Source organism: Crocodylus porosus, unplaced genomic scaffold, assembly GCF_001723895.1.
Source record: "Crocodylus porosus isolate Cpor-Errol unplaced genomic scaffold, CroPor_comp1, whole genome shotgun sequence".
Classification (NCBI taxonomy): Eukaryota; Metazoa; Chordata; order Crocodylia; family Crocodylidae; genus Crocodylus; species Crocodylus porosus.
Window position 1 is genome coordinate 5,085,971 of NW_017728934.1, and position 25,214 is coordinate 5,111,184.

General features: G+C 45.1%; 1 protein-coding gene across 2 annotated transcripts in view; it reads left to right on the forward strand.

The window, feature by feature from the left end:
* The first annotated feature begins 6 nt into the window (after positions 1 to 6).
* Positions 7 to 25,214, forward strand: part of ARL8A (ADP ribosylation factor like GTPase 8A) — a 41,876-nt gene continuing 16,668 nt past the window's right edge. For both annotated transcript variants that reach the window (XM_019546375.1, XM_019546376.1), the window contains exon 1: positions 7 to 153. In XM_019546375.1, the coding sequence (XP_019401920.1) occupies positions 31 to 153 (123 nt within the window). In that variant the 5' untranslated portion in view covers positions 7 to 30. The remainder of the gene's footprint in view (positions 154 to 25,214) is intronic.

Genomic DNA, 25,214 nt, shown 5'->3' on the forward strand with positions numbered 1-25,214 from the left:
AGGCGGCGGGGCCCGGCTCGGGCGGGCAGGATGCTGGCGCTGTTCAACAAGCTGCTGGACTGGTTCCGCGCGCTGTTCTGGAAGGAGGAGATGGAGCTGACGCTGGTGGGGCTGCAGTACTCGGGCAAGACCACCTTCGTCAACGTCATCGCGGTGAGCGAGGCCGCAGGTGCCCCCCGGGGTGTTTTGGGACCTCCCCTCCCCCTCCTCTCTCGTCCCCGGCGGGACACTGTGCGCAGGGGCTGGAACCATAGCAACCCCCCCCCGCCCCCCCCGCCAGTCGGACAAGATGGAGGCAAGTGTAGGCTTCACTGGGAGAGATGCTTTGTCATGGGCGGCGAGAGCCTGGTGCGTCCCCAGGAGCCGCCTGCCACCCTTCCCGGCTGCCTCCCTGTTTGGCTGGGTGTGGCCTTGAGGCCTCCATGAGACCGAAAAGCTGCCGCGCACCATCGAGGCAGCGCTAGGAGTGGGGAGAGCAGGGCAAGGGTCTTGCTGGCACGGACCCTTGTTAAAGGGGATCCGGAGGCTCAGATGGTTCGAGTCCTGCCCCCCCCGCCCCCGCTCGTCTCCTACTGGCTGGAGGCGTCTTAAATCCGGAGACCTCTACAATGGGCCCGTAGTCGTTCAAGATTGCTCCAGGGCCCGAGCGCCCTTTAGCGTCTAGAGCAGGGCCCTGGCATCCTTTTAACAATGATGAGCAACGGTAGCACGGCTACATGAGCAAGACCGACAAGATAAACCCAGAGGTTTCAAACGGGAGCCCGTAATGGCAATGGCATCCTGACCCCATCATCTTTCTGAGGTCTTTGTCACACAGTGGTTGCTGCATTATTTTCCGAGTGAAAGTGAAGAGCTGGCCTCTTCTACCCACTGTTGTCAAGTTGCACCTTTCTGTGTCGTCTTTGAGTCAAGGGAGCAAAGAGCAAGGGTTTAGTGTCGCTGGATGAACAGTAAGACGTGGTCATCAAACTGGCACCATTCATGGGTGTGACAGCAGGCACTTGGGAGACCAGGTCCCTGAACCCTAGAGATATGTTAGGCTCTGATAAACCATCACTCTGAAACAACTGAGTTTGTTGGCTTCTAATATATTCTTAATGTTGCATCTTCACCCGGTGTAAAATTTTCATGCCATCTTTTACAAGGCAGTTCAGCAGTTTATTTGTGGCCATTTAGTTACAGAGTGCTGCTGCCTGTCCCTGTAAGCAGGGGCTCCCAGACAGTGCTGTTCAATCTGCTGGGCTGCCTCCTGCAACCGTTTCTTACTTGAGAGGCTGGTGGGAAACGAAGGTTTTGAAAGCCTTGGCTGCATAAAAGGTCAGTAATGGGAATGTTGCCTTAATGCAGTTGTCATCGAAAGTGCACACGTGTACTAGAGCGTTTTGGTAGGAGGGTCCAGGCTGTGTTCAAGTTCCCCAGTGTTTTGTTCGTTCCAAAATAACTTGGTTATACGTGTTTTTCTTCCTTTTATCAGTTTTTCTCAAGATGACAAATGGATGCAGTGATTTGTCGTGAGAATACGTCTTCTTGCAAAGCCAACACTAGTACCTGGGTCAGGAAAAGGGAATGCTAGCACTGGAGTCTCCATCCTCCTAGAGGCCTGTCTTTTTTTTTTTTGCTGCCAGTTTCAGACTCCTATTTACCTAGGCTGAGAGTCTAAATGCAGATTTGGATCCTTTGCATTGCCACCAGACTGCCCCAGCCAGTTGCTGCTCTTATTTTCTATGTCACATGTGCTTTCCTAAGACATTTACCTTCAGCACTTGAAGCTTTCAGTATAGGCAAAACAGTGTTAATTCCTGAAGGACAGTCCTGGCACCAGCAAAGCCCAGGTGAGAGAGCCTGAAGAACAGGGAATTTACTCAGTTCAAAAGCAAGTGTGCTAATTTGTTAATTCTGCTCAGTACACTGTTCAGAAAGCCCCTGTAGGAATTATAAAAGCACTTGGAGCCTCCTGCATTTGGCAGCCATCTTACAGGGAAGGGGTCTCCCTAGGTACTGGCAACGCTGAAACAGAACATTGTAACCAAGACCATCTTGTGCTGTGGTGCATAAAGAAGGTTTGAAAAAAGAAGTTGTTTTCTGCTTGTTTTGGCATAATCGGGAATGCCAACTCTTATTTTCTCAGTTTTGTTGGCTGACGCATCTGTTTTATGTGCGCTCTTAGCGCTTACCTGAGGGGAAATTGGGTGTAGAGTCTAACATAATCCTACAAACCGTTAATCGCATAGTTGAGTTCAAAGGGATGCTGCCACTTGAAATGGTCAGTTCTTCAGTGAAGTAAAAATAGTTTGTTCTGTTCTTGTTCCTGAGTCCCCTGCCAATTTTGTAGTATTACATTTTCCTTTTTTTAAGTTGTGTGGGTTTTTTTTTTGGTTTTTTTTTTTTGAAACCCCCTCCTTAATGTTGTTGAAGGGACAGATCCAAACAGAGGATATGTTCTAGCTGCTGCCACTGAACCTTTTATACTATTATAGGTTCTTGGGTGTTAACTGTAATTAACAGCAGCGAATCACACTAGTCTGGAATTTATATTTAAGTTAAAGTGTTCCTTTTTGAGTAAATATAAACCAGTTTTTTAAAGCTCAAGGTCTAACAACTTCGATTTCAGTTTGTTAGGATTCTCCTTTGGTATCTGACATCATCCAACTAGTTGTCCATAGCCTTCCCAGAAAAGCAAGTCAGACAAGAAGACCTAGAATTTTTAACAAGCAGAAGACTGTTTCGGGAAGGGGGGTGACCTGTTTTCAGGCTGATTTTACACATAATAAGCAAAAAAAAACCCCCAAAAATGAGGTGCCAGACTTTTTTCTTCCCTTTGTATGTGAACTTTAAAGGATAAAAAATAAAATGCTTTTTACCGCCTAGAATTGGAGTTTTCATGTTGCACCAGAACAAGGAGCAAGCTCCAGATCTGCCCTCTTCTTTCCCTTCCTCCTCAGCTCAGGTTTTGGAGATATAGGCATAAGTTTGGCATGAGAAACTCAGCTTCAGAAAGCAGATAACTAAAGGAGGAAATGTTGCTTCTGATTATAGTGTATTTATAGACAAATGTCTTTACATTCACTTGCTGGGTTAGAATATTGAAAAGTTCTGCTGTAAAGCCAGATAGAAAATGGCTCAATTTATTAAGGGTTTGCTTCTCTCTAATGAGGTCATGCCAGCAAAATAGCTGCCAGAAAGCAAGAGGGTCTAGAGTGGCCATTGTAATTAAAACCTAATTTCCAAGAACGACATGGTTTGCATACATGGACTGGAGAAGTGGGGAATATACTGAGTCTGGCAAGGTCCTTTAATTATTTTTCTGTCCCCATTAGGTGAAAAACTTAGTAGCAGCTCCTGGGTTAGATTAGAACTGGTAACCAGAAAAAGGGATGTCAATATGGTGAAGAGATGGCATAGGGTAAGGTATTGTCAGTCAGATAACTTGCAAGGAAAACAGCTTTCAGACCAAAATCTGTAATACAGTTAAAGTTGTGAATGGAATAGAATTGTGAAGGTAGGCTGACACAGGGAGCCTTCACTCCATGCGTGACATCTGTATTTTTTATCCACCACCTGTGTTAGCATGCTGTATGTAGTAAGGGTTGAGATGAGCCATAGTAAAAAAGAAAAAGCCTTTGTTCTCCTAGCCTGGCCATTCTACCTTTCTGCCCCAGGCTTTCTCCTATTTGTTTCACCTTTTATATCTCCTAGTATCATAGTACTTAGGGTCGGAAGGGACCTAAACAGATCATCAGGTCCGACCCCTGCCCTGGGCAGAAACGGGTGCCAGGATCATATCACCCCAGCCAAATATCTGTCCAGCCTCCTCTTGAAGACCCCCAAGGTAGGAGAGAGCCCCACCATTCCAGAGCCTGGCAGCCCTAACTGCCCCTGCCCCATTCCCTCCCTCACCGTGGGGGACTTGATCTGGCAGTCCTAACTCATCATTATATCAAGTTCTAAATTCTCTTGTGTGGAAATTTTAATTTGTTTGCACAGCACATGGTGCAATAAGATCATGTGGGAATACTATGGTAATGTGGTGTGGTGAATTCAAATCAGCAGGCTTTATTTGGGAGTTTTCTTAGATTTTGTTGCGTAGGAAGTGTATCTGCATGCCAGAGAACTTGGAGGAAGTTGCACTTTATGGCCACATCCAGACATTCAGGGACATGTGCTTGCAGCAGCACAAATTGCCACAGCGTACGCCCCTGCACATGCGCTTTGATGTGGGACAAATTGCTCTTGCCCAGCTTCTCTGCAGCCAGGGAGAGCTGGAGGCTGGCGCCAGCACCGGTGCTGGCCCCAGCAGTCTTACCTGGTGACCTGGAGCAGCAGGAGCACAGGTCAGGCAGCACGAGGCCTGGCCAGCAGCCAGAGTGTTGTTCCGGATGGCCTGGCCTCTCTGCGTGCCAGCACATGCTTGTTGTGCGTGCATTGCACAGCTTTTTGTGCTGGAGGGTGGGGTACTATCAGCAGATCTCAGTTGTACATTTTAATGTTTGCCATGTGCAGTTTATGGTGCCACAAACCTCACAGCCCTGCAGGTCTGAATGTGGCCTATGATTATATATGTATTGCTATGACAGACATAAGAAAAAGCATTCTCCAGTAATTATAGTAGCATTTAAATCTAATACTTCGTGATGAGCTTAAGCAGGTTGTAAACTGTTTCCATGCAGGACATGTAAACTGTCTTCTTTGCCGGTGAAACTTGTAATGTGCTTTGCAGCAGTGTGGTTCAGTCAGCTGATCTCAAGTTCATCCAGTCCAGATGTTGACCAGCAGAATTTCTGAAATCTGCCATGCAGATAACGTTTACACAGCGGCTTTAACTGTTACTCACAAATTCTGATCTTCCTAGCAGATATCTGCTAAAAATAAGTCCCTGACCTTTTCACAAAGAGTCATTTGCATGAGGTCTTGTCAAAGACTTAAATAAATCACATCTGAAATTGCTGTTTGGAGTTGGTGTAACAAGAGCATTTGGAACAAAATTCCTGGTGTTCATTTTTTGAGAATTATTTTAAATTCTGTATCATGGACAGTTTGTCTGACTTCCCCTTATTTCGCTAAAATCTCTTACAACCTAAACTGCACAAATAAAAGATAAAAGAAATCCGACAGAATTTAACAGACGAAACAAATTGGATTTAAATGAAGAATGAATTACAGCTTTTAACGATAGCGTATTTAGCCCCAATTCCATAATATTGACAACTTGTAGTTTAAGGTAAGGGAGAGATTGTGACATTGTGTTTTAAATATAAAGATGCTTTGGATAAAAGTTGGAGGATATAATGTGAGCAGTTGCCCATATTGGCAACTGGGAGGGTAGAGAGGGAGCACTTACTCTTTTTGCTTGGGCCTTGTCAGCCTATGATTTTAGTTGCTGTGTGCATGCCTCTCCTGCACAGTTTTAACTTGCCTAATTTCAGAACCTTGGATATTATCTTATGACACTGCAGAAATGGTGATCTCTTCCAGCCAGCGGACACATGACAGGGTCACTGTTCAGTTGTTCAGTACAGAGAACAAGATTTGCTCGGTTAGTGCGGTTGTATTGAGTACAGCAAGATTTCTGTCTGGAGTGGGATTCTGTCTTCAGTTTTAGTTTGTATTCTTTGGCAGGCCAATGCTTTCCTTTCCTAGCTCTGCGGAGATAAATTTCAAAGCAGTATGTATAGAGAAAGCCCAAAAGCTACATTCTGTTTAGTTTTCATTAGAAATTGAGTTTTTTCCCTCCCTGTTCTTCTCTGGAAGATTTCCTGCAGGCCATTAGAAAGCTGTGTTTGGTATCAGAGATGCAAGTGAAGCATGTTTGTAAAGGAATATAATTTTTCTTTAGGTTGTTTTAAAATACTTGAATGCATAGCACATGATTGTAGATTTGTTAAAGTTTTAACAGTAATTTCAGTTGAGGGTTGGGAAGATTTTCCATCTGCCTTAGCAGATCCTTTAAGGGGGACATCCAGTAAAAATATTATATTTTTTCATATGCTGCCTTTTATTTCTTTGGACAGTTTTGTTTTATTCTATTTTCCTTTCCTAAATTGACTCTTACTAATGCAGTTACAGTCTCCCTAGAATTATTCAGTTTATTAGGTTCTAGCAGTTTTCGTACAAAAAACACTGGAACAGCAGCATGGCATGATTTAGATCTTCAGCATCTGGAAGATGGAGTTCTTACCCCTAGGGCCGGCATCACTTGGCTAGGGATAGATGTGTGACTATTTAGTTTTATTAGCAGTGCACCAATATATTGGTCTATATCAGATTGCCGCTGATAAAAGGAAAATTGACATAATCGGCTTTTTTTGGCCAGCATAGCCAATAATGTCACCAATAAAGGACACGTGCATGTGCGCAGCTGCAACATGCACGTGGCCAGGAATGTAGCCCAGCGGCTTGGAGAGCAGCGTCTGGCAGGAGGGCTGGGCCAGGGCTGAAGCTGCATTGGGAGGTTGAGCTATGAGGGCACCTCTGCTGCCTGCCCACATGCCCTGAGCACAGCCCCCCCCACTGGGAAGAAGCTGGTACAGCCCCTGGCCCCAAGCCTGCAGCAGGCAGCCCACCCTTGTCCCATGCACAAATCTGGGGTGCACATGTGCCTCATGCCTCCCCCAGGTGTGTGCATAGCAGCAGGGAGCTACCCTCCCTCCCCACCCTCCCACAACCCCCTGATGAGCTGCCTGCAGCTCCATCCTGCACCCTGCCCCTCCCTGGCTGGGCAGCCTCAACCCTTGTGCTAGCCCCATTCCCTTCCCTCACTGTGGGGGCCTTGATCTGCCCCCCCCCCCCCCCCCCCCCCCCCACACACACACACAATGCCACTTCCTGCTAACAGACTTACTGGCTCTCCACACTGCCAGGCCATAAATAAATAAGTTTTATTAAAATAGACTGTCTGCTTCATGGGTGGCAGGTTACCTACTCTTACTGCTAGAAGCTCTTTTCAGTCATGCCACTGTGCTGTGGTTGCCCCTCATGATTAGTGAGGGTTTTTTTAAGAAGTTAGGCATGGATTGAGGTGTAAATCTCTTCTTGTCTTTTGCTGTATTTGGCCAGATTATTGTGTGCAACTTTGCCAAGATCTCAGAATTCAAACTCCATCCTTACTATTCTGACACCAAGAAAAGATTCCACTTGTAAGTCACCTCTCTTGTATTATTCAATAGCAAATAAGTAAGTGTTGATACTTAACATATTTAGGTGTCAGAATCAACCCCAAACTTCTTTGAAATTGGTTGGGCAAGGCATACCTCTGAGCTGTTGTTTCATGTTGTCAGCAGATGCACCACTTCCCATTTTCAGGCTTATTTTCACAGTCCTGAAGGCTGGTGATATTTTCAAAAGACAGCTTAAGCAGAAGAAGGAGCCCCCAGGGAAGTAGCTATACCACACTGCTGTGAGCCCATCCAGTTTGACCCTTGCAAACATTAGCTGATTAGTGTTTTTCCAGCTTTTTGCGACATGTCTATTCCTGTTATACCAAGGATGTTTAAATCGTGTTCAAATGACTTGACCAAAGCTTCCCAAGGCAGTGGCAGAATGCAAATAGAAGCCAGATGTCCTGAGCCCCAGTCTCTGCTCTAATCACTTGATTATATACCTCCATGTTCTGAGATGGGTTAATAAATTCTAGCGCTCCTGAATCTGATCTTCTAAAGACCGTCATTTGGATGCCTTGTGTAACCCTACACATGGATCAAGACAGGAATGTCTAAATACAATTGTTCTAGACTAGATCTCAAGTTGAATCCAAATAATACATAATACAATTTGCAAGATGAATCTCAGATTATATCTTTGAATGAGAATGATGGAGAGGCAAGGATTTTTAGTAATATCTTTTATGGGATCAATTGTATACTTAGAACAGCTGTTGGGCAAGGTTTTGGGCAGCAAGTGCCCTTCCTCAAGAGGCAGATGAAGCTAGACACAGGCGTGATTGAGGCTCCTGAGACTAATCTCTTAAAGTGTTTCTAGAGTAGGATAATCCAATTTGTTTTTTTGTAATTCATATTTGCTGATCAACTGCCTCCTCCCCACTGCTTTCCTTGTGCTTTAGGGACCTGGAGAAAGCAGCTCTAGCTCCCCATAGAGGGGAATGTCTCATTGTTGCTGCTAAAATTTCTTTTGTTTCATCAGTTTCCCTTAACGAAAACATTATAACTTTTTTTTTTACATTCCAAAAAACAGTGCTGACATTGCATAGCTGCAATCCTGGACAGAGCTAAAATGCAGCGTCAATTTCAGAGAATCCATGAGAGCACCATCAGGATGTGGCAGGCTGGATTTAGGCCCCAGTTCCCTCCCTTTTCCTTTGTAGAATCCTCTTTGCAGTGCACTTTAGGACAGAAGCAGCTGCTGAAGTCCCTTAGTCCCAACATTTGCTGCCATTTCTCCTTTCCCTCAATGTCTGTCCCCCTCTGCCTCCACCCCCACTCCAAGGGGAAAATATATATTACTTGGGCAAGTGGGTGAAGATGCAGCTACGTTGAGCTTCTTTGGACTAGACTCCTCGTGCCTTGAGTTGCAGGAGTAGACAATTATGTGATGACAAGCTGTGATTTGGCAACACAGAGAAACAGAGGATGCAGAGGAAGCTGGTTGCACTTGCCTATTAAGGAAACACGTGGATTTGCAGCCTTCAGTCTCGGGGTTAGATTCTCTCATGACCTGCTCTCTCTCCCAAGAGCTGGGCTCTTTCTCTGCTTGGTTCTCCATTTTTCTGACTCTCTGGATTATGTTGAATACATACAAGTTACATTAAAGCAGAACTATAATTCCTGTGAAGTGAGATAGCTAAGTTTCAGCATGCGCTAAGCCTAGGGCTTAAATCTGCTTTTTTTTTTTTTTTTTGCTGTTGACTTCTTGCTTTTTTTAAGCCCTCTGTGCTGCTCCCAAATTGAGAAAGAAATCAACATGGAACAAAAGAGAATTCAGTGGTTTCAAGTGCTCCTAGAACACCAGGTACTGCCTAAGCCTGCGACAAATGCAAACAATAGCAGCTGTGAAGGATGGAAAAAAACATGTACATAAATCCAAGGAGGGAGGTTGCTGTTACTGAAGGAACTAGCTCTACGTGTATTCACTGGTCCTAGGAACCAAATGGCTGTAGGTACAGGGCTGGAGTCTTGAAAATACTTGGTGTGGAGTGGGGTGGGGTTGGCGTTAGAACTGAAAATGATGGCTGTTGAGGGTTACTAATACCCATCAGTAAATTTTTCATCTTGCAGGGTGGCAGGTTTTTACTATAAACTTTCCGACTATCTGGACCAGCAGTTTTCAACCTTGGGTTCACAGATTATATCTAAGGGGTCTGCAAAAGATGACTGATCAATCAAAAGTATGTGAATCCTTACACTTACAGTTCAGGGGGGGTCTGCACGTATATTTGGAATTTTTTTAGATTTTTGCAAATGAAAAAAGTTGAAAACCATTGGTCTAGACTGTTTCCCTTAGGTGTGTGACTTTTCATGCCAAGCTTCAAACCATTAGGTAGTGCTCCCCCAGAGAGAGTACACAAAACTGGAGTCAATACCTACCAGTGAAACATTCCTTCTATGCCTTCGTCAAACTAAGACCAAGTGAGATTCTTAAGTTACAAATACACAGTAGAAAAGTTGCGTGTTTTCCACTGAGATGAGTCTTGCTGGAGAAAATCCTGATGTGAAGGCAAGACACTGTGATGTATCCAGGTATGTAGCCAGTTCAAGTAAATTACAAGCATGGGGTGGGAGAGAATAGACTCAACTTTAATCATCTGCATCAAGATGAAAATCACAGAGCCTTGTCTACAGAATTTCACATACCTCTTCCCAGTGACAGCATAGCCCAAGTAATGTCTCAGTGACAGGAGATCTGAGACACTCCCAAAGGAAAGGTATAGGAATCTGTACTGATTGAATAGTGCCAGTGACACATTGGCCTCTGCGTGTCAGGGATTGAAATGATGATCCAAAACTGTTAAACAGTTCTAGACTGCTTACTTAGGCACAGGACAAGTCAAATCATTTTCAGGAACAGTTATTTAAGCTGCCTTACTGTATGAGCCTTGTGGTTTTACTGGCATGGTTTTTTTTTTAAATCTTTTCACCCACTACAGCGGGAAGTATGCTGCAGTCTATTAATACCCATGTTAGAAAACTGTTCCAAAGCGTTTGGCAAGTTATGGTCATGGCATAGTACTGCCTTTTCTGGGGCTGGTCTTTTCTGTGTATACTAACCTGAAATACCACTCTGGAAGAACCTTGTAACTGGTAAGGTTGCTTCCATGTGTGGTTGGCTAGCTATCTTGAAAATCAGCAGTTGCTTTTGAGCAGGGGTGAATAATAAAATCACTTCTATAGTTGGGTGGGTTTGTGATTTTCACCCTGCCCTTTTTCAAACAAAGAATCCAGTGCATAAGGAATAGATGTTTTTCTTTTAAGAACAGTTACCTTTTTCTAGTGAATTGGTTAGTGAATGAATTGGAGAATTGCTGCTTTGATACCAATGAAATTTACTTCTGTCTCTTTATTTCTTGGTTTCCTTCCTGTAAAGCCTCTTCTAGCCTGTATCACTGCCTCAGCACAGTAGTACTATGTAGCTGACTCTTTATCCAGGCTTGCTTGCTGGAGAAATGCAGTGTACATCAAAGAGAGAGTTTCTGTTGGAAGAGAGAAGAGTAGGAAGGCAAAGTATTGTTTTGGTACTCTTGACATTCAGGACCAGAGCACTCGGGCCTGTTTGGCTTCTACAACCTCCCCTTCATCTTTAGCAGGATCAACAAAGCAAACTTGACCAAGGGTTATTACTTCTGCTGCTCCTTCTGCTGGGAGGTGTGCTGCAAGAGAAGTGGCATGGGTGTGGTTTTCTGAAGCTCCGGTTTAGGAAGCACGATAGAAATTTGGGAGTGTGTTGAATCCATATCAACTCTCCGCAGATAAAGCCTACTACATAGACGCTTTTGTTCTCTTCAGAAATACTTACAAAGCTGAGCTGTTTGCCACAGTTCCGGCTTTTCCAAAGTGCTAAGCGCTCACATCTCCACTGGACATTGGCAGGAGCTGCAAGTGTTTAGCGGTTCTGAAATCTGGGTCAGGAAGGAATAAGCTTCATACTAGTTGTGACTTTCCAAGGCACCCTTGTGAGTACAGGAATGAAAGCCAGGAGGATGCTGAGTCACTTGGTCACTTTAGCTTTCAGGTGATCATTTGATCACTGCCTCTATCAACTTTGCTGGTAAGCAGCTCAGCAGCTGTCAGCAATAGAGACACTGCCTCCAAGCTGAGCTTGCCCAACAGAAGACGGTGTAATTCCTACCTGGTTAGTATTTGCTGCGTTGTGATGGGAGCAAACCTTGCTGTAGCACTCACATGTAAAGATTTTCTTCCCATTTCACTCCCATCCTGTTCCTGTGGGAGCAGTTGCATGCTTAGCAACTTACAAAAAGGTGCCTCTATTTAGATGCCTAATGAGCTCAGGCTCCTATGTTAAAAAAAATTGTCTCTGCATCTTTTCCAAGTATGTATTTCCCTAGGTGAATGGTTCATCAGCCAAATGGATCATCCCCAGACTTCCCCTTTGGGCTGAAACTGGAAGATTATGAGCAAATGAAACATGCAATGAGTGTTTACTTGCAGCCCTAACTACAATTTTACCTCCTACAAAAGGTGCATAATGTTACATGAGACTACCAATGCTAGCAGTTGAATATATTCATTTTAATTTCTCTGTGGTTTGTGTTTGTGGGGACTTTTACTGCTTGTTCACCTGTAATTAAGGGTAAAAATTATAGTTTGCTATCCTCTTGTTTCATACAGTGATAGCACTGGGAGAATGTTTTGAAAAAAGAGTGAAAAAAATGCCTGTTTTGAATTGTTAAACTCTTCACATTCATCTGTTATAGAGAGAGCACTAGAATAATGGTCGCAAATGCTGCAATGATATTTGTAGGTCTTGATGTTTTGAGCTATTGTGACAAAGCCCCAGGGCATCAGAGTGCCCCTAGAAATGCAACATGGGTTTCTGTAAGTGTAATCTTCTTGTCCATGGCTCTGCTGAATGCATGTGCTCAGGTTATTTGTCCACAAATCCTGATTTACCACAGGCTCTGTGGTAAAGTAACAGAAAAACAAAACGCTTTATTGCAAGGAAGAACAAAAGTATAAAAAAGAAAAAGCGATCAAATGCTTTGACAAGAGCATAGTAAAACAATTGACAGAATCCTCACCTACATTCAGACTCCCATGTAGCCCCCATCTCCCAGGGTCAGCCTCCCCTTGGTCACAACCAGCCCCCTCCATGGGGGACCTCCAGTCCCCACTCCTCACAGGGAGCCCGATGTCCAGCTACCCTCTAACAGTCTGTCCTAGAGCATCCCACACAGCCTTCTCCCACGTACCTTAAGTGGAGCCAGAGAATCAACTAGCGTTTCTGCCTGTGAATCCATAACAGCTATTGTTTCTGTGGCGTTCCACTAGTGGAATATATACAATGGCCTGGGCTCTGTCATCAGTTGCATTTGTTGGTTTTTCTTGTAGATCTCGAATGGGCTTTCCTCTTTCATGTGGGAGTTCTCCTTTTGATCAAAGTGGAGATTTAAATGGAGTGTAGTTCACACGCATTAATATCAAAAATATGTTAATGCTTTGCAGGCAGCTTAGTCTCCGGAACCATCACCTCTGCCTTCTTTAAGGTCTTAATTCCCAAGTCTGTTCTGATACTGTCTGGCTGTAATAAGATACTGCCCAGTTCTACAAGGATTCTTATTCCATGTCCATAACCATAGTGTGAGCATGTTGTAGTAATGAATTAAGAACTACCAATACTGAATTAAATATCTGTTACTATGTTTTGTTTATCATTTCACAGGGAGAAGCACATAGAGGGCATGTCTACATGTGCACATTTACTGCTTAATAACCTAAATTACTATGCAGTAAAGGCATGCATCTACATGTGTATGCCTGTACTGTGCAGTAAATATGGTGCATTGCAGTGATGTGGGCATAAATGTGATGCCTGCATGATGCAGGTATCAAAGCCACATCCTATTAGTTACTGCTCAGTAACACATGTGTAGGTGCCTTACTGTGGAGTAACACTGTGTATGTGTACTGACTTGGGACTAACTTTAGTCGTAAGTCAGCCCATCTCCAGTGTTAATGCACCTTAACACCTGCACGTGTAGATGCCAGCTTATTCCCACTTGTTGCACAGTAAATTACTGTGCAGTAAGTTTAAGCCAGCGTTAATCCATGTGTAGACACATCCAGAGTGGAGTATCTTTGTGAGGGGGTGAATGCATACTGTGATGTATTTGAGAAGACCAGGTCAAACAATTACCCCATGCTTGAGGCACAAGGTGGTGAGATGTGTGATGTGCCTTAGTCCCAGACTGTAGAAGGAACTAGCCCTAAGATAGTTCCCTCTACATGCAGACAAGCTTTCTTTTTAGAGAGTTTCCTTGTGCAAACGTGTTGACCAGTTATGTTCACCCATGAGCTTTAGATGATTTTTTTTTTTTAAAGTATCTTGTCCCAAGACACTGAACATTTGGATTGTAGGACCTACAAGTTGAACTGGATTCATTATTCTGTGGGAAGTCAGTATGAAGAATAGATTTGATGTGTTCATGCTAGCCTACTGAGGGGCCATGTTGTAGTGTTGTCTCTTAGTTGGAACTTGCTTCTTCTGAAACTTTACAACCACCATTACCTCTTGCTGCAATCCAATTGAAAGATGAGTAACTAAGATCAGGTCTTCCTTTGTATGGGTGGGAAAGTGCCTTTCAGCCAGCTGGAGATCGCAGAAAGCAATATTCCTCAATGCTCTGTGAGATCTGAGCAGCGGTGAGAAATCCAAGGATACTAGACTTTGAACTTAATTGACTGATTGTGGGGTGTATGCCTTCAACCAAAGGGAAGTACCGCCATCTGATACATCTGACACCACAAAGTTGAACCTGTTTCTCACATCAGCTTCCCCAGACCCCAACTTCCTCAAACGCCTCCCATTGTTCTAATAGTAGGTATTCACCTATATTAAAATTTGTGGAGCAATAATGTGGTCAGGACTCAAAAGACTTCCATACTTTCCTTATCTTTACTGGTGATTGCTATGAAAGGTGAGGGTGGGGTATTTGTTAATCACATCCAGAGCCAAGCCCCCCCATTAAATTCCAGTCCATCTTCCAGCAGTTTGTGTGATGCCCCTGGACTCTGCTTTGAGACTTCATATAATCCTCCATGTGCTAGGAGTCTCATCCAGCACCTGTATTTGGCTTCCCAGCTTCCTGAATGCTTCTGAAAGAGCACTTTGCTATTGCTTTTCTACCTTTTCTTTGTCCCTCTTGGATTGTCTTCAGTGGCTGCTGCTTCTGTTTGTGTGGGGTTTTCCTGATCAGCAGCACAAAATTGTGGTTTTTGTATGGAATAGCAGTAGAGAAACTAACGCAGAATTGGTGCTGGTACTGTCTGTCTATAAACTCACGATAGAGCACTGTTTGTGAAGACTGAGTCTGCATTGTGGACGTTGGCACAGGTATATTTACATCAATGCAATGGTGCCAGTATGAAATTCTGTAGTGTAGTCTGTGTGTGTATCTGGAAATGTACTGAAGCCTGAAGGGGGGCTATGAGTAGGTTTTGGGGTGCCCACCCAGCCCAGCATGGGGAGGAGCTACCTTGGCAGCCCTGGGACTGAGGCGAGTCCTGAGGAAAGGGTGGAGGCAGAGGCAGGCCCACCCTTTCTGGCCACATGGCCTCCATCTGCTGGCGGCGCTGCGGGTGGGTGGGTGAGGCTCTGTGCTGCTGCTGCCCAGGTGAATGGGGCCCTGGGGCTCCCCACTACCAAGCCCTGCCTGCTGCTTCCAGGGCCATGCAGGTGGGGCTGGAAAGCCCAGCAGTTGTTGTGGTACAGGTGGGCCGTGGAGTTTTTATGCCATGCTGGGGGTGTGAGCACGAGAAGAAAAAGGTTGAGACCCCCTGGTATAAAAGGTATTTAGCTTCTTTATAGACTTTGAAACACCCCTTTGCTCATCCTACATGCTAGAGTTGGGATATGTACGGGATAGGTTCGTTGCTGCAGATGCTTGCAGGGAATGAAGGAAAGCACTTCACTCAGTAAGTTTGTCTGTGCTCAGAGCCTACAGCTCTGTGGGTTGGATGAGTGGCACGGGGCCTGTCAACAGGCCAGATCAGGCCAACAGACCTCTTCCCATCACTTTCTTCCCCAGTGTACAAGATCCAGCACCTGCTTCAACTGGTCTGGGGCCTGCTGTGTGCATGCCTGGAACATGCGCTGCATGGGGCACAGTCTACCTAGGGCTATGTAGCACAGATCATAGACCTGCCAGAACACATGCTGCGCATGGTGCTCATAGGTGCTGCATTCAGGGTGGGTCCTTACCTGGTTGGAGCAGGTGCCACATTCAGTGCAGTGTGGCCGATGTGTTGGCATTGTGTGCAGCACAACACCTGCTCTAGGTAGCCTGGGATCTGCACTACGCACCCCCAGCCAGACTGCACCCCATGTGGCAACCATTCCAGCAGCACGTGCCCCAAGCCCTGTCTGGCTGGTCTGAAGCATGCTATGCCCCATGTAGGTCTACTCAGACTGAGACGGCACTGGGGGCCATATTTTTGGTTCCCCTTGCTCTGAAGAGTAAATGGATATACTGCATTTGGCATGGTGTATTTTTTTCCTTCCTTTCTTCCAATTTCTTAGTTTCCACCCAGGCTGGTCTCTTAGATCTCTAGACTTGGTGCTGTGCAGCTGTAGAAGCCCCAGGGTGGGCATAGTGAGTTAAGATCTCCCTACTTGTCATACAGCAGTACTTCTAAAGACTGTGGTTGCACACTTATTTTCTCAAAATTTAGCCAAGCAGATCCTTTCAGGAGTCTATTTATATTTAGTCTAGGTGGCTTTCTCACACCCCCATCTCTACTTCATTGCATAAAATGTAAACTTGCACAATAGGGCAACAGTGTCACAAAGATCACTCTTTCTATGGAAAACATTTTATCTCATTGCAGGTGTTATATATGCACAGTTCAGATTGAAATGATTGTGATGGCTGTCTGTCAAGCCTGGCTTGACCTCACAAATACAGAAGAAATAGAATCAGGATGAACATAATTAAGTTATATTCTATGTTCCTAAAAAGGAAATGCCTGTTGTTCATTAACTGGATGCAGCTCTGATGCTAAATGTATAAGGGTAGTAGATCTGTTGGGAGAATTGGTACCACTTTAATATAATCAGTGATTTTCAGATTGTACTTCAGGGTCAAATAATGCTCAAAACCAATTTGTTCTAAGAATGCTATTTATCTGCATTGTTGCATGAACCCAGATGTTTTCACTTTTCTCCCACCTCTCTGAAATCTTCAGGCAAATTCAAAAAACAAATAAAAATCATGTATATAGTACTGTGAGCTTTCACTGAGCTTTAGAGATGCTATAGATTCCCTGCCCCCACGAGTTTGCATGCTGAGCTGACAAAATGGATTAAAAGTGAGAGGCTGTGAAGATTGATATTATTTATAATTTCTGTGCTTCCTTTGTATTACAATTTAAGAGCAAATTTGCATCAGGAACTTCTCTCTGCTTTTTTACAGTGTGATGGAGAGATGGAGAGGGGATCAGAGAGTCAGTAATACATTATTAGCATTGGGGATTGGATGACTGAGGCAAATGGTGATGGGATACATGGAGTCTTTCTCTTTGTTTGAAACTAGCTTGGGTCAGCTCAGATTTAAAAATTACCAGCTGGTGACCCTTGTTTTAAATGCATTTGCTTTTAGTCCATTTCCTAGGGAGCAGGTGTCCATACCATTACCAGCCCCATAATTGGCCATAAGCAGCCTTTTAGCTGGCAGTCTCATGGGATACCAAGAGTGAAATAGAGGATGGAGGTTGCAGCTGTCATGGCAAGTTAAATTTATTAACTTTGGAGCTATTCATTGTGCTTAGTTTCTTAAAACTTCACTTTATAAAATTGGCATGGTCCCTCGCTAAGATTATACACTGTGTAGGAGTGCAGAGATGTAAGAAGGCTCAGAAGGATGGAGAATTTGTAAGTGTCTCAGGACTGGACAGCTGCCTTCACCGTGACAGTGTGCGGGTTACTTTTTTTCCTCCCGCTTCTTTGAAGGCACAACCCAGGTACCCCACCTCCTGGCTAAGTGTAGTAACCATTAATTATGCCATGGGTCAGCAACCAACAGTCCATAGGCCATAGCTGCACTGAAAAGACACTGTATCTGGCTAGCAGCATGGTCTAGCCACAGCAACAGAGGTGGCACCCCCACAGTCCTCATGCCTGCCTTTTTCTTTTTCAGTCTGTTTCCTTCACAGCATTTGTAGCTTGCTGGGGGGCATGGCCCAAGGAAGTGGCTGAATCGCAAGTAGCAACCTGTGATGGCCAAAGGTAGCTAATGCCTGCACTAGGCTGTTGTGCGGAGAGCGCCATGCCAACCCACAGCTGAGCAAGTTGAGCTGAGCAAGTTTGTCTGTCAACACTGAACACTGGTGGTAGCATAGGTGACGTGTGGGCTGTGCACACATACTGGATCAGGCCCCTCTGGGGGCTTTGGTTCAGGGGTGTTCAGTTTTTTTTAATCCTAAAACACTAGTCATCTACACATTTGGCTTGGCCAAGGTGGTGACTGTTCTGAACATGTACAGTTGGATGAACTTTTTAAACACTTAAGTTTTGCCAAAAATTTTAGGAGTCTGTGGACTCTGTCTCCTAAGTGTTTAGGCATTAGGCAGTTTTTGTGGGTCACTTAACTTGGATCACTTACTTTTGTGGATCACTGAACTTGGGTACCCAAGTTCCACCTACAATGTGACATAGACACGTAAATACCTGCCTGGACTTGGTGCTAAGCAGCTTGTTCATGGAGACACAGGGAGCCTGGCAGAGCCAGAGGGTCACCAGTGCTTTAACTACAAAACTGTCCTTTCATCTGTAAAGTTTCATGAAGCTCCAAAAGAGGCCACCCTGTGAGCTCTTCCTACCATTGTTGGTGAGTGAGAGTGTGTTGTCAGTGCCAGAACCTGTTTTTGAAGGTATTAGATTTCTGGCATCAACACTAAAGTCAAGACTGCAGCTCTCAAAATCTTGAAAAGGAGACTAATAAAACACTTATGTGCCTTCCAGGTTTGCTTTTGCCTGCCTGGTTTTGGGCTCAATGAGTGCATGGGTACTCAAGCTGCCGCTTCCCATGAAAGGACTCTTCCTTTTGAGAGTCAGTGATATTTAAAGATGAATTGGGGCACTGGCTTATAAACAAGCATGTAGACTTCAGAAATAATTAAAGAAAATGAATTCTGGGTGTGTTGAGAAGTGAAATACAAGTATTTTGAGTGAAAATTAAATTTCCAGGCTGTTGGTAATGTCCAATTTGTGCTTAGATGTTTATTAACTCAAACCATTGCTAGCCTGTCGTAACTGGTTTGTTCAGGGCAGTGAAATGGGCTTTTTGGGCAGCCTGTTTGATTTCCCTCCTCCCCCCCGCCACCTGTCTCTCATTTATTGACTACCTCAATTTACATTTTAACTGACTGGCTTTCTTGCATATGTGCTGGCCTCTAGCTGCTTTACTACTCCATCCAGGAAGCGCACAGACCAATTGCAGACCTTCCTCTGCCTGGCGAAAGGTATTTGTACCTGAAAGCTTTCAAAGAAGAATTTTTCCAGCTATTTGAGTTGGTCTAATAAAAGATATCAGATTTGCCCCAAGAACCTTGTCTGCCTTTGTCCTCTACATGTAGTTCATGCCGGACCCTCTTTCCTCAGCAGTTTCTCTTTAATTTCCAGCCACTGCACTTACAAAACCCACTTTCCCCTCTGATTAACAGGGTGCAGTCTGTCCCCCGAGCTCACTAACTGAGAAGTAATGTGTGTGATTCACAGATTGCACACAAGGGCTGCTCTCCAGTATTCAGATGCTCCCATCTTCAGGGCGAAGAGCAGTGTCTGATACAAGTATTGCAGCATGTTAGGAAAAAAAAATGAGATGATCAGAACAAACAACAAGGGTAACGTATGCTGGCAGACAGTGTGATGTAATAACTGCAGCTGGACTTTGCCCTCAGCACCAGTTAATTCCCCTGATCTAGCTAATGGTGCCTTGGACTCTTTAGCAACCATGAGTGCTCAGAAGCTTGGTTTCAAGTGTGGAGCAATAGTTTGCTAAGCCACTTGGAGTCAGGAGCCATGTAGGGTGGTACCAGTAAAGTAGGAGAATGCAGAGGCAAGAACCCAGGAAATTTCTGGCGCAGCCATTTTGTATTTTGGTTTATGGGAGACCTCCCCTGCAATGAAGATGGGTAATACTGACAGACTTGGGGTATGCTTCTCATCAGTGCACACCCAGTCTCTTGCAGTCCTGCTGCAGTTGTTGCCAGAGGGACCAGAGCCATTATCTGACAGTCATTTCCAAAAAAAAACATGTTTAAAGAACTCAGTTCTTTGTCAAAGCTCTAATAAAGTACTTGGTTAGTAACAATAATACAGTCCCAGCAGATATGCTGCTTTCCAGAATGGGCTAGTAGTTTCAAAAAAAGGAGAGCTCAGAAGAAGAGGGTGATGGACAATAAGGCAATTTCTTAGCCCGCTCTGCACTATTCTAATCTGGCATTTTACATATGCCTACATCTTGCCCACTCAATTTTGCCCCTCATGCCATGAGGATTGCTTGTTAGGGTGTTGGGGAGTCAGTGTGCTCCTGGCCACTCCTCTTCTAGGGACAACCACCCCATCTCCTATCTTTGTTCAAGAGAGCACTGCTTCCCCACCCCCCTCCCCATAAGAATTAACACCTTTGTGTGTAGGACTCGGGCCTGGCCCACACTTTGCTGGCTGGCGTTTAGCCTACCCTGATCCCAGGGCAGTTCTGCTTCCTTGTGGGAGACGTCTTTTGAGAGGAAGTCTTCCTGTAGTTGATAACCTTCAGAAGGGGCTTTGCCTCCAGGGGCAGAGCCGCAGCAATACCACTTATATTGCATTGCTTAGGGAAGGTCTTGTAGAAGACACAGCCAGAACCTGGCAGTGTCATTGTGAGGTGGGCTTAGCCTTGGACCATATCTGACTCGGGTTGGCCATGTGTACACCATTGTATCGAGCCAGACTGAGTCCAGTAGCATCTTTGCAGCGAGTTCTGAAGATGGGTTGAATGCTTGCTGAGACCAGGAGATGTTCACGCATGTCTGTTTTCCGTGGACTGTTTCCACAGGATTCTCACCCCCTGCCCTGCAGATGGGATCATATTTAGGTGGTCTCTCTTCACCTCTGGCATCCATGTGGTTGTGATCCGAAGTTTTCATGGAAACCAGAGTTTGCATTTAAAATGGAAAAGAGGAAATGGAAGAAACCTTGCAAGGAGGTTGAAAGACCCAGAAGATTTGCTGTATTTAGAAATGAAACCTGATGGCTAAAGGCACTAAACTATTCTGATCTGAATTGCATAAATTCTCTTCGCTGGCAGTCAGGTTCAGTGCTATATACGACCTAGAGGCTGCAGGCCTTATAAAACCTCCACATTCAGATTAAAACTAGAAAAAAGTGATAATTTTAAGATCATAAATCACAGAAATATCATGATGGCAGGGCACTCTTCTGCTAGACATGTTCATTTTTATGAGCTCATGACATTTCTGCAGCCGGTTGTTAAGCAATACAGCATTCTTCCCAGAGCACAGCCCAAGCCCCATTCTTGAGCTGAAGGAGAAATACAGGAATATGACTCTGCGTTTTTACTTGTTTTTCTCTTAAAAGGTGGGTTGAAAGATCTGGGGCTTTCAAGATTTTTTTTTTCACCTTAGTAATATTGAGACTATGTAAAATCTTCTTTCCTGTTTGTTCATGTGTTTCTCTCTGTTCCCCATTCAAATCTCCTTGCAGAACTAATCTCTGTGATGATGCCTTTCTCTGGCTTAATTGAGTTGTAAAAGAGATCCTTCTTTCTAGCTCTTGGACCTTAGTTTGAGTCTAACAAAAATCTTTTCCATTTTCATTTACTTGGGTTTCCCTTGCTTGTTACATCCGATGTATTCTTGCCATTAGTTCTCCATAGTTTTAAGGTAATGGGGACTTATGAGACTTGAGTCCTAATGCCAAAAAGAAACAACTCCCTCCCCCCAAAGGGAACAAAGCCTCAGGGACTTGTAGCACTTAACATGCTGTAAAAAAGTGAAACAGGGCGTAAACCTCATTTGATTCTGCTGTGTTTTAAGATGCGCATATGAAACGAGACCTTGAAATGTCCATCAATTCCCTTGGCACTCTGCTTCGGGGGGTGGGGGGGAGTGTAGGATTAGCGAGTCCTAGCTAGAGTCCAGGTTAGGATATTGTTTCCTTTTGGCCACTACTTGTACAAGTCGTGCAGTCCATTGCGACTGAAAAAATGTTATTTTTTTATGTCTTCCCTTTGTTAGTGTGTCAGTCAGCTGGTTTTCTTGCTGGCAGTCTCATCAGAGACTATGGATTAAATGGGCCATGGAGACTGAATGCACCTTCATCCCAAAAATCAGTTGCTCAGTGTTGTCAAGGCTAGGGTACATTCAGGCAGGTTGGGAAGGCTTCTGTCCCATGAATAACAGACTAAACCCTACAGCCCAACATTTTTTTCCCCCCTTCCAGAGAGTATCTGGTGTGTTATATTTCAGCTAAGGAGGAAGGGAAGGTCATAAAATGTGATGATGGAGAATGACTGGGTGCTGACAGACGTGCAGCTCCGCACTGTAACTCATGGTGCTTAGCAGAGAGTGCCATGAGTTACAGTGACACCCTCCCCACCCTCCCAGACATTCGCTGTTGCGTCAGGAAGGGAGGAGGGAATCGAGTTCCACTTTGGAGCTGATCCAGGAGGAGCTGCCTGTCTGCAGCCTCTCCCCTAGCCCTGCCCCGCTCCCCCCCATCTCTGGTGCTGTCTGCAGGATGGGATGGGGGGGGCACCAATCCACCTGCCCCCCTTCAGTGCCCTGCAAGTGCAGGCTTGGCAAACCCAGCCTAGAGCTCCCTCCCCTCTCGTGCCCCCCTCCCATCCTGGAGACAGCACTGGGGGGGGTCAGCCCAGCCCTAATCGCATCGTGCGCAGGGACAGATGGAGGTTAATGAAAGCGCTCTGCTTTGGAGCACCTTCATCAGAATGCTCATTACATGAGGTTTAATTTGTTGCATGATCAGGTGCTTTTAAAACACTCTGCAGCTGTGCACTTCTGTCAGGGCATGGCTGTAGAGCACTTTCAAGGGGCTCGGCACCCGCTGTGATTGAAGCAACAGAACTGACAAAGGCAGCACAAGTAAATGTCCCCACCAGAGACACGGGGCAGGAGAGAACAGAAGGTATGATGAGGGGGGATCAGATTTCTCTGATCGATCCCTCTGTATCTTTACCTCACTCAGCTGTGGTATGGAAGTGCTGTTGGACTGCAAACTCTCTATAGACTTGCTGCCAAAGACAAGTGAGCAAACAGTGCTTATTAAAGAATAAAGAGCAGATTAAGTGGAGTCTCTGCCTTGTTTCTGCCTTAATGCAGAAGCAGACACTTGACAAGATAGGAGACTCCCTGAAGAAAATGGACAAGGAGGGCTTGATCTGGTGGTTTGTGCCTGTCCTTCTGCACCAGAGACCTAGTATATTCAAGACTCGAGAGGTGTGGAATGCATCACGCAGTTATAGTCCCAAATCCAATCCATCACTAAAAAATCTTGCTTATAATTAGTCTGAAATATGCAGATCTACCCAGCCTTTGTCAAGCTGTTCGGCCTTGGAAAGGAGCAGCGTTAATGGAATGTAAGAGCTTTCTTATCCTGTGCTACCTGAAACTGTAAAGATAGCGGCTGTGACACAAAGCCTTCAACTCTGTAGGAGTGGAGAGTGCCTGAGTCTGACACGGGAAGACCCCCCCACAAAATAATAAAAGCTGTTTTTATTGTCCTTGCCTCTGGTTTTAGGCATTCAGCTTGAGACAAGGTAGGTTGACTAGGGCTGGCCAGCACCTGCCATCATGACTGCTGAGCAGCTCTGTAAATTAGACAGATCTGAGCAATAGGAATTTGTGACTACTCTTTAATTTTGGAATTAAATATCAGTGCTTCATTAAGGTGAAGCATTAGCCCTGTCTAAAGCCATGCTGAATACGTTTGGAGATGGGAAAAGATTCCCATTCCACATAGCCCTGGTAAGGGAGCACAGGTTTGACTAGCAATGCTTTGCTAAGCCGGGTCCCATGTTTGCAGACTGCTGTGTTGATATACCTCACTTCAAACCGCCTCCCAGGGCATGGAAAATCCATTTGGTGGAGCAGAGCATTTTCTATAAATGCCTTTGGAGCGAGTGGAGCAGACCAGTGAATTGCAGCAGAACATAAGCTTTCATTAAAAGTAAACGCTCTTAGCCCATATGGTGGTGAAGATAAAGTTCCACATGTGACCTACGCAGTGATGGCTTCTTGAGTCCATGAGGGGAGGGCTTCAGGACCCCTGCTGCTGCTTGCTCATAATTTTACCAAACGGTGGCCTTGATAAAACTAACCTAGTTTCAGTTCTGCTATTCACAATCTTAAGGGCAGCATTGAAACTGCTGCTGATGTTTGTCAGTTCCATGCTTCTCCTGCTTCGCAATTCTCTGAGCAGAAGTCGAGTCAGACCTAGGAGTTTTCAATATGAAAGTCAGATAGAGAGAACTGAGGCTTGCAGGGAGAGAGAAGAAATCTCAGCACCCAGGAGAGGAGTAGCGGAAAGGTTCTGTCCTCACGCGCTCGTCCCCGCAGGTGACTGGTGACTAGGGGGCCAGAAGAGATGGACAGCTCCTCCTCCTCCTTAACAGCTGGAGGATCTAGAATTTCAGATCTACTGGCTTCTGACTAGCAGGTAGCCACAAAGGACTTCTCTCTGATGCAAACCCTAGCACTCCTTCACACCTGGTAGGAGTCATTAGAGATGGCTCTGCAACCATGGCACTGCCCCTGAGCTTCCCAAATCAGCCTCATGTACCTTAGCGATAGAAAATCTTTTCTAGTCGTGGACTTGGTTTCAGGGTCTTGACTAGAGAGACCCTCCCACATCTTTTTCAGGCAACCTGGATTAATCCCATGCCTCAACTTGCTTACCAGAATGGATCTACCCCTAGACAGCAGACCAGATACATGGGGATCTACACATGTAAACTGAGAAAGGAAACAGCCATGATGAAGACAGCAGCTTACTCTGTTCAGGGCTGCTCTTTATAGACAAATATTAGGGAGAGTGGCCAGGGCTTTGCTTGCAGCTGAAGGGTACCTGGCATATGGCTGACCAGAGAGGTAGTTACCTGTGTTAGTCTGAAGTCAGGCAGAAGGCAGGGTAGATTTTTCGCATTATAGACTAAGTCAAAGATGCATAAGCTTTCATAAGCAGCAGCTTACCTCATCAAATGCTAAGGCAGCATTTCCAAACTTTTTGTGTCCCATGGCACACTGGTCAAACATGACGGGAGGGAGCGGCTGGATGCAGTGCGGGGGAGGGCACACTGGTTGGGAAATGCTGATTGGTGTGTCCTGGGATCCCTGTTGCACTGGGAAGGACAAAGGTAGTCTTGCAGTGGTGGCTCAGCCCCAAACTGTAGCATTTAGCCTGCAGCCCATCTTGTGCACTTGGCTGTGGTCAACAAAAGTAGCATTGATTACTGCAAGCCTATTAATAGGCTTTGTTTGGTGACCTCTGAATCAGGGACACTTTTTTTAGAGCAGATCTGCAGGGCAGTTTGTTTGGGACTGCAGGGACAGTGCCCTGAGAAGAGGTAGTTCAGCACCAGCCCAATACAACTCAGACCTATGCTTTCCAGTTTGCTTTGCCAGAAACAGCAAAATGGCATGATGTAATCTTAGGAACCTTTTCAAATGTTTATAGCCCTTGTCATTTAGCCAGATCCACGAGGCAAAAGTCATATTGGAAAAAAAAAATCGGTGGAGCTCTCTGGGCTCTCTTCCAAGGGTGTTATGGCTCAGTGGACACAACACTAAGTTCAAATCCTGGTCTTCCCATAGTTTTGGCTAATATTGGATGAGTTGCTTGCTTTCCTGTGCCTCAGTTTCCACACATATATAATGAACACAGTGGTCCTAACCCCCCTGTTTGGAGTGCTCTTGAGTTCTGTAGTTGAGAAGCACTCAATAGGAACCAAGCATATTTACTATATTATTCAAGCCTCCCTTATATTAATGATCACTCAGAGTAGATGAGAAGTC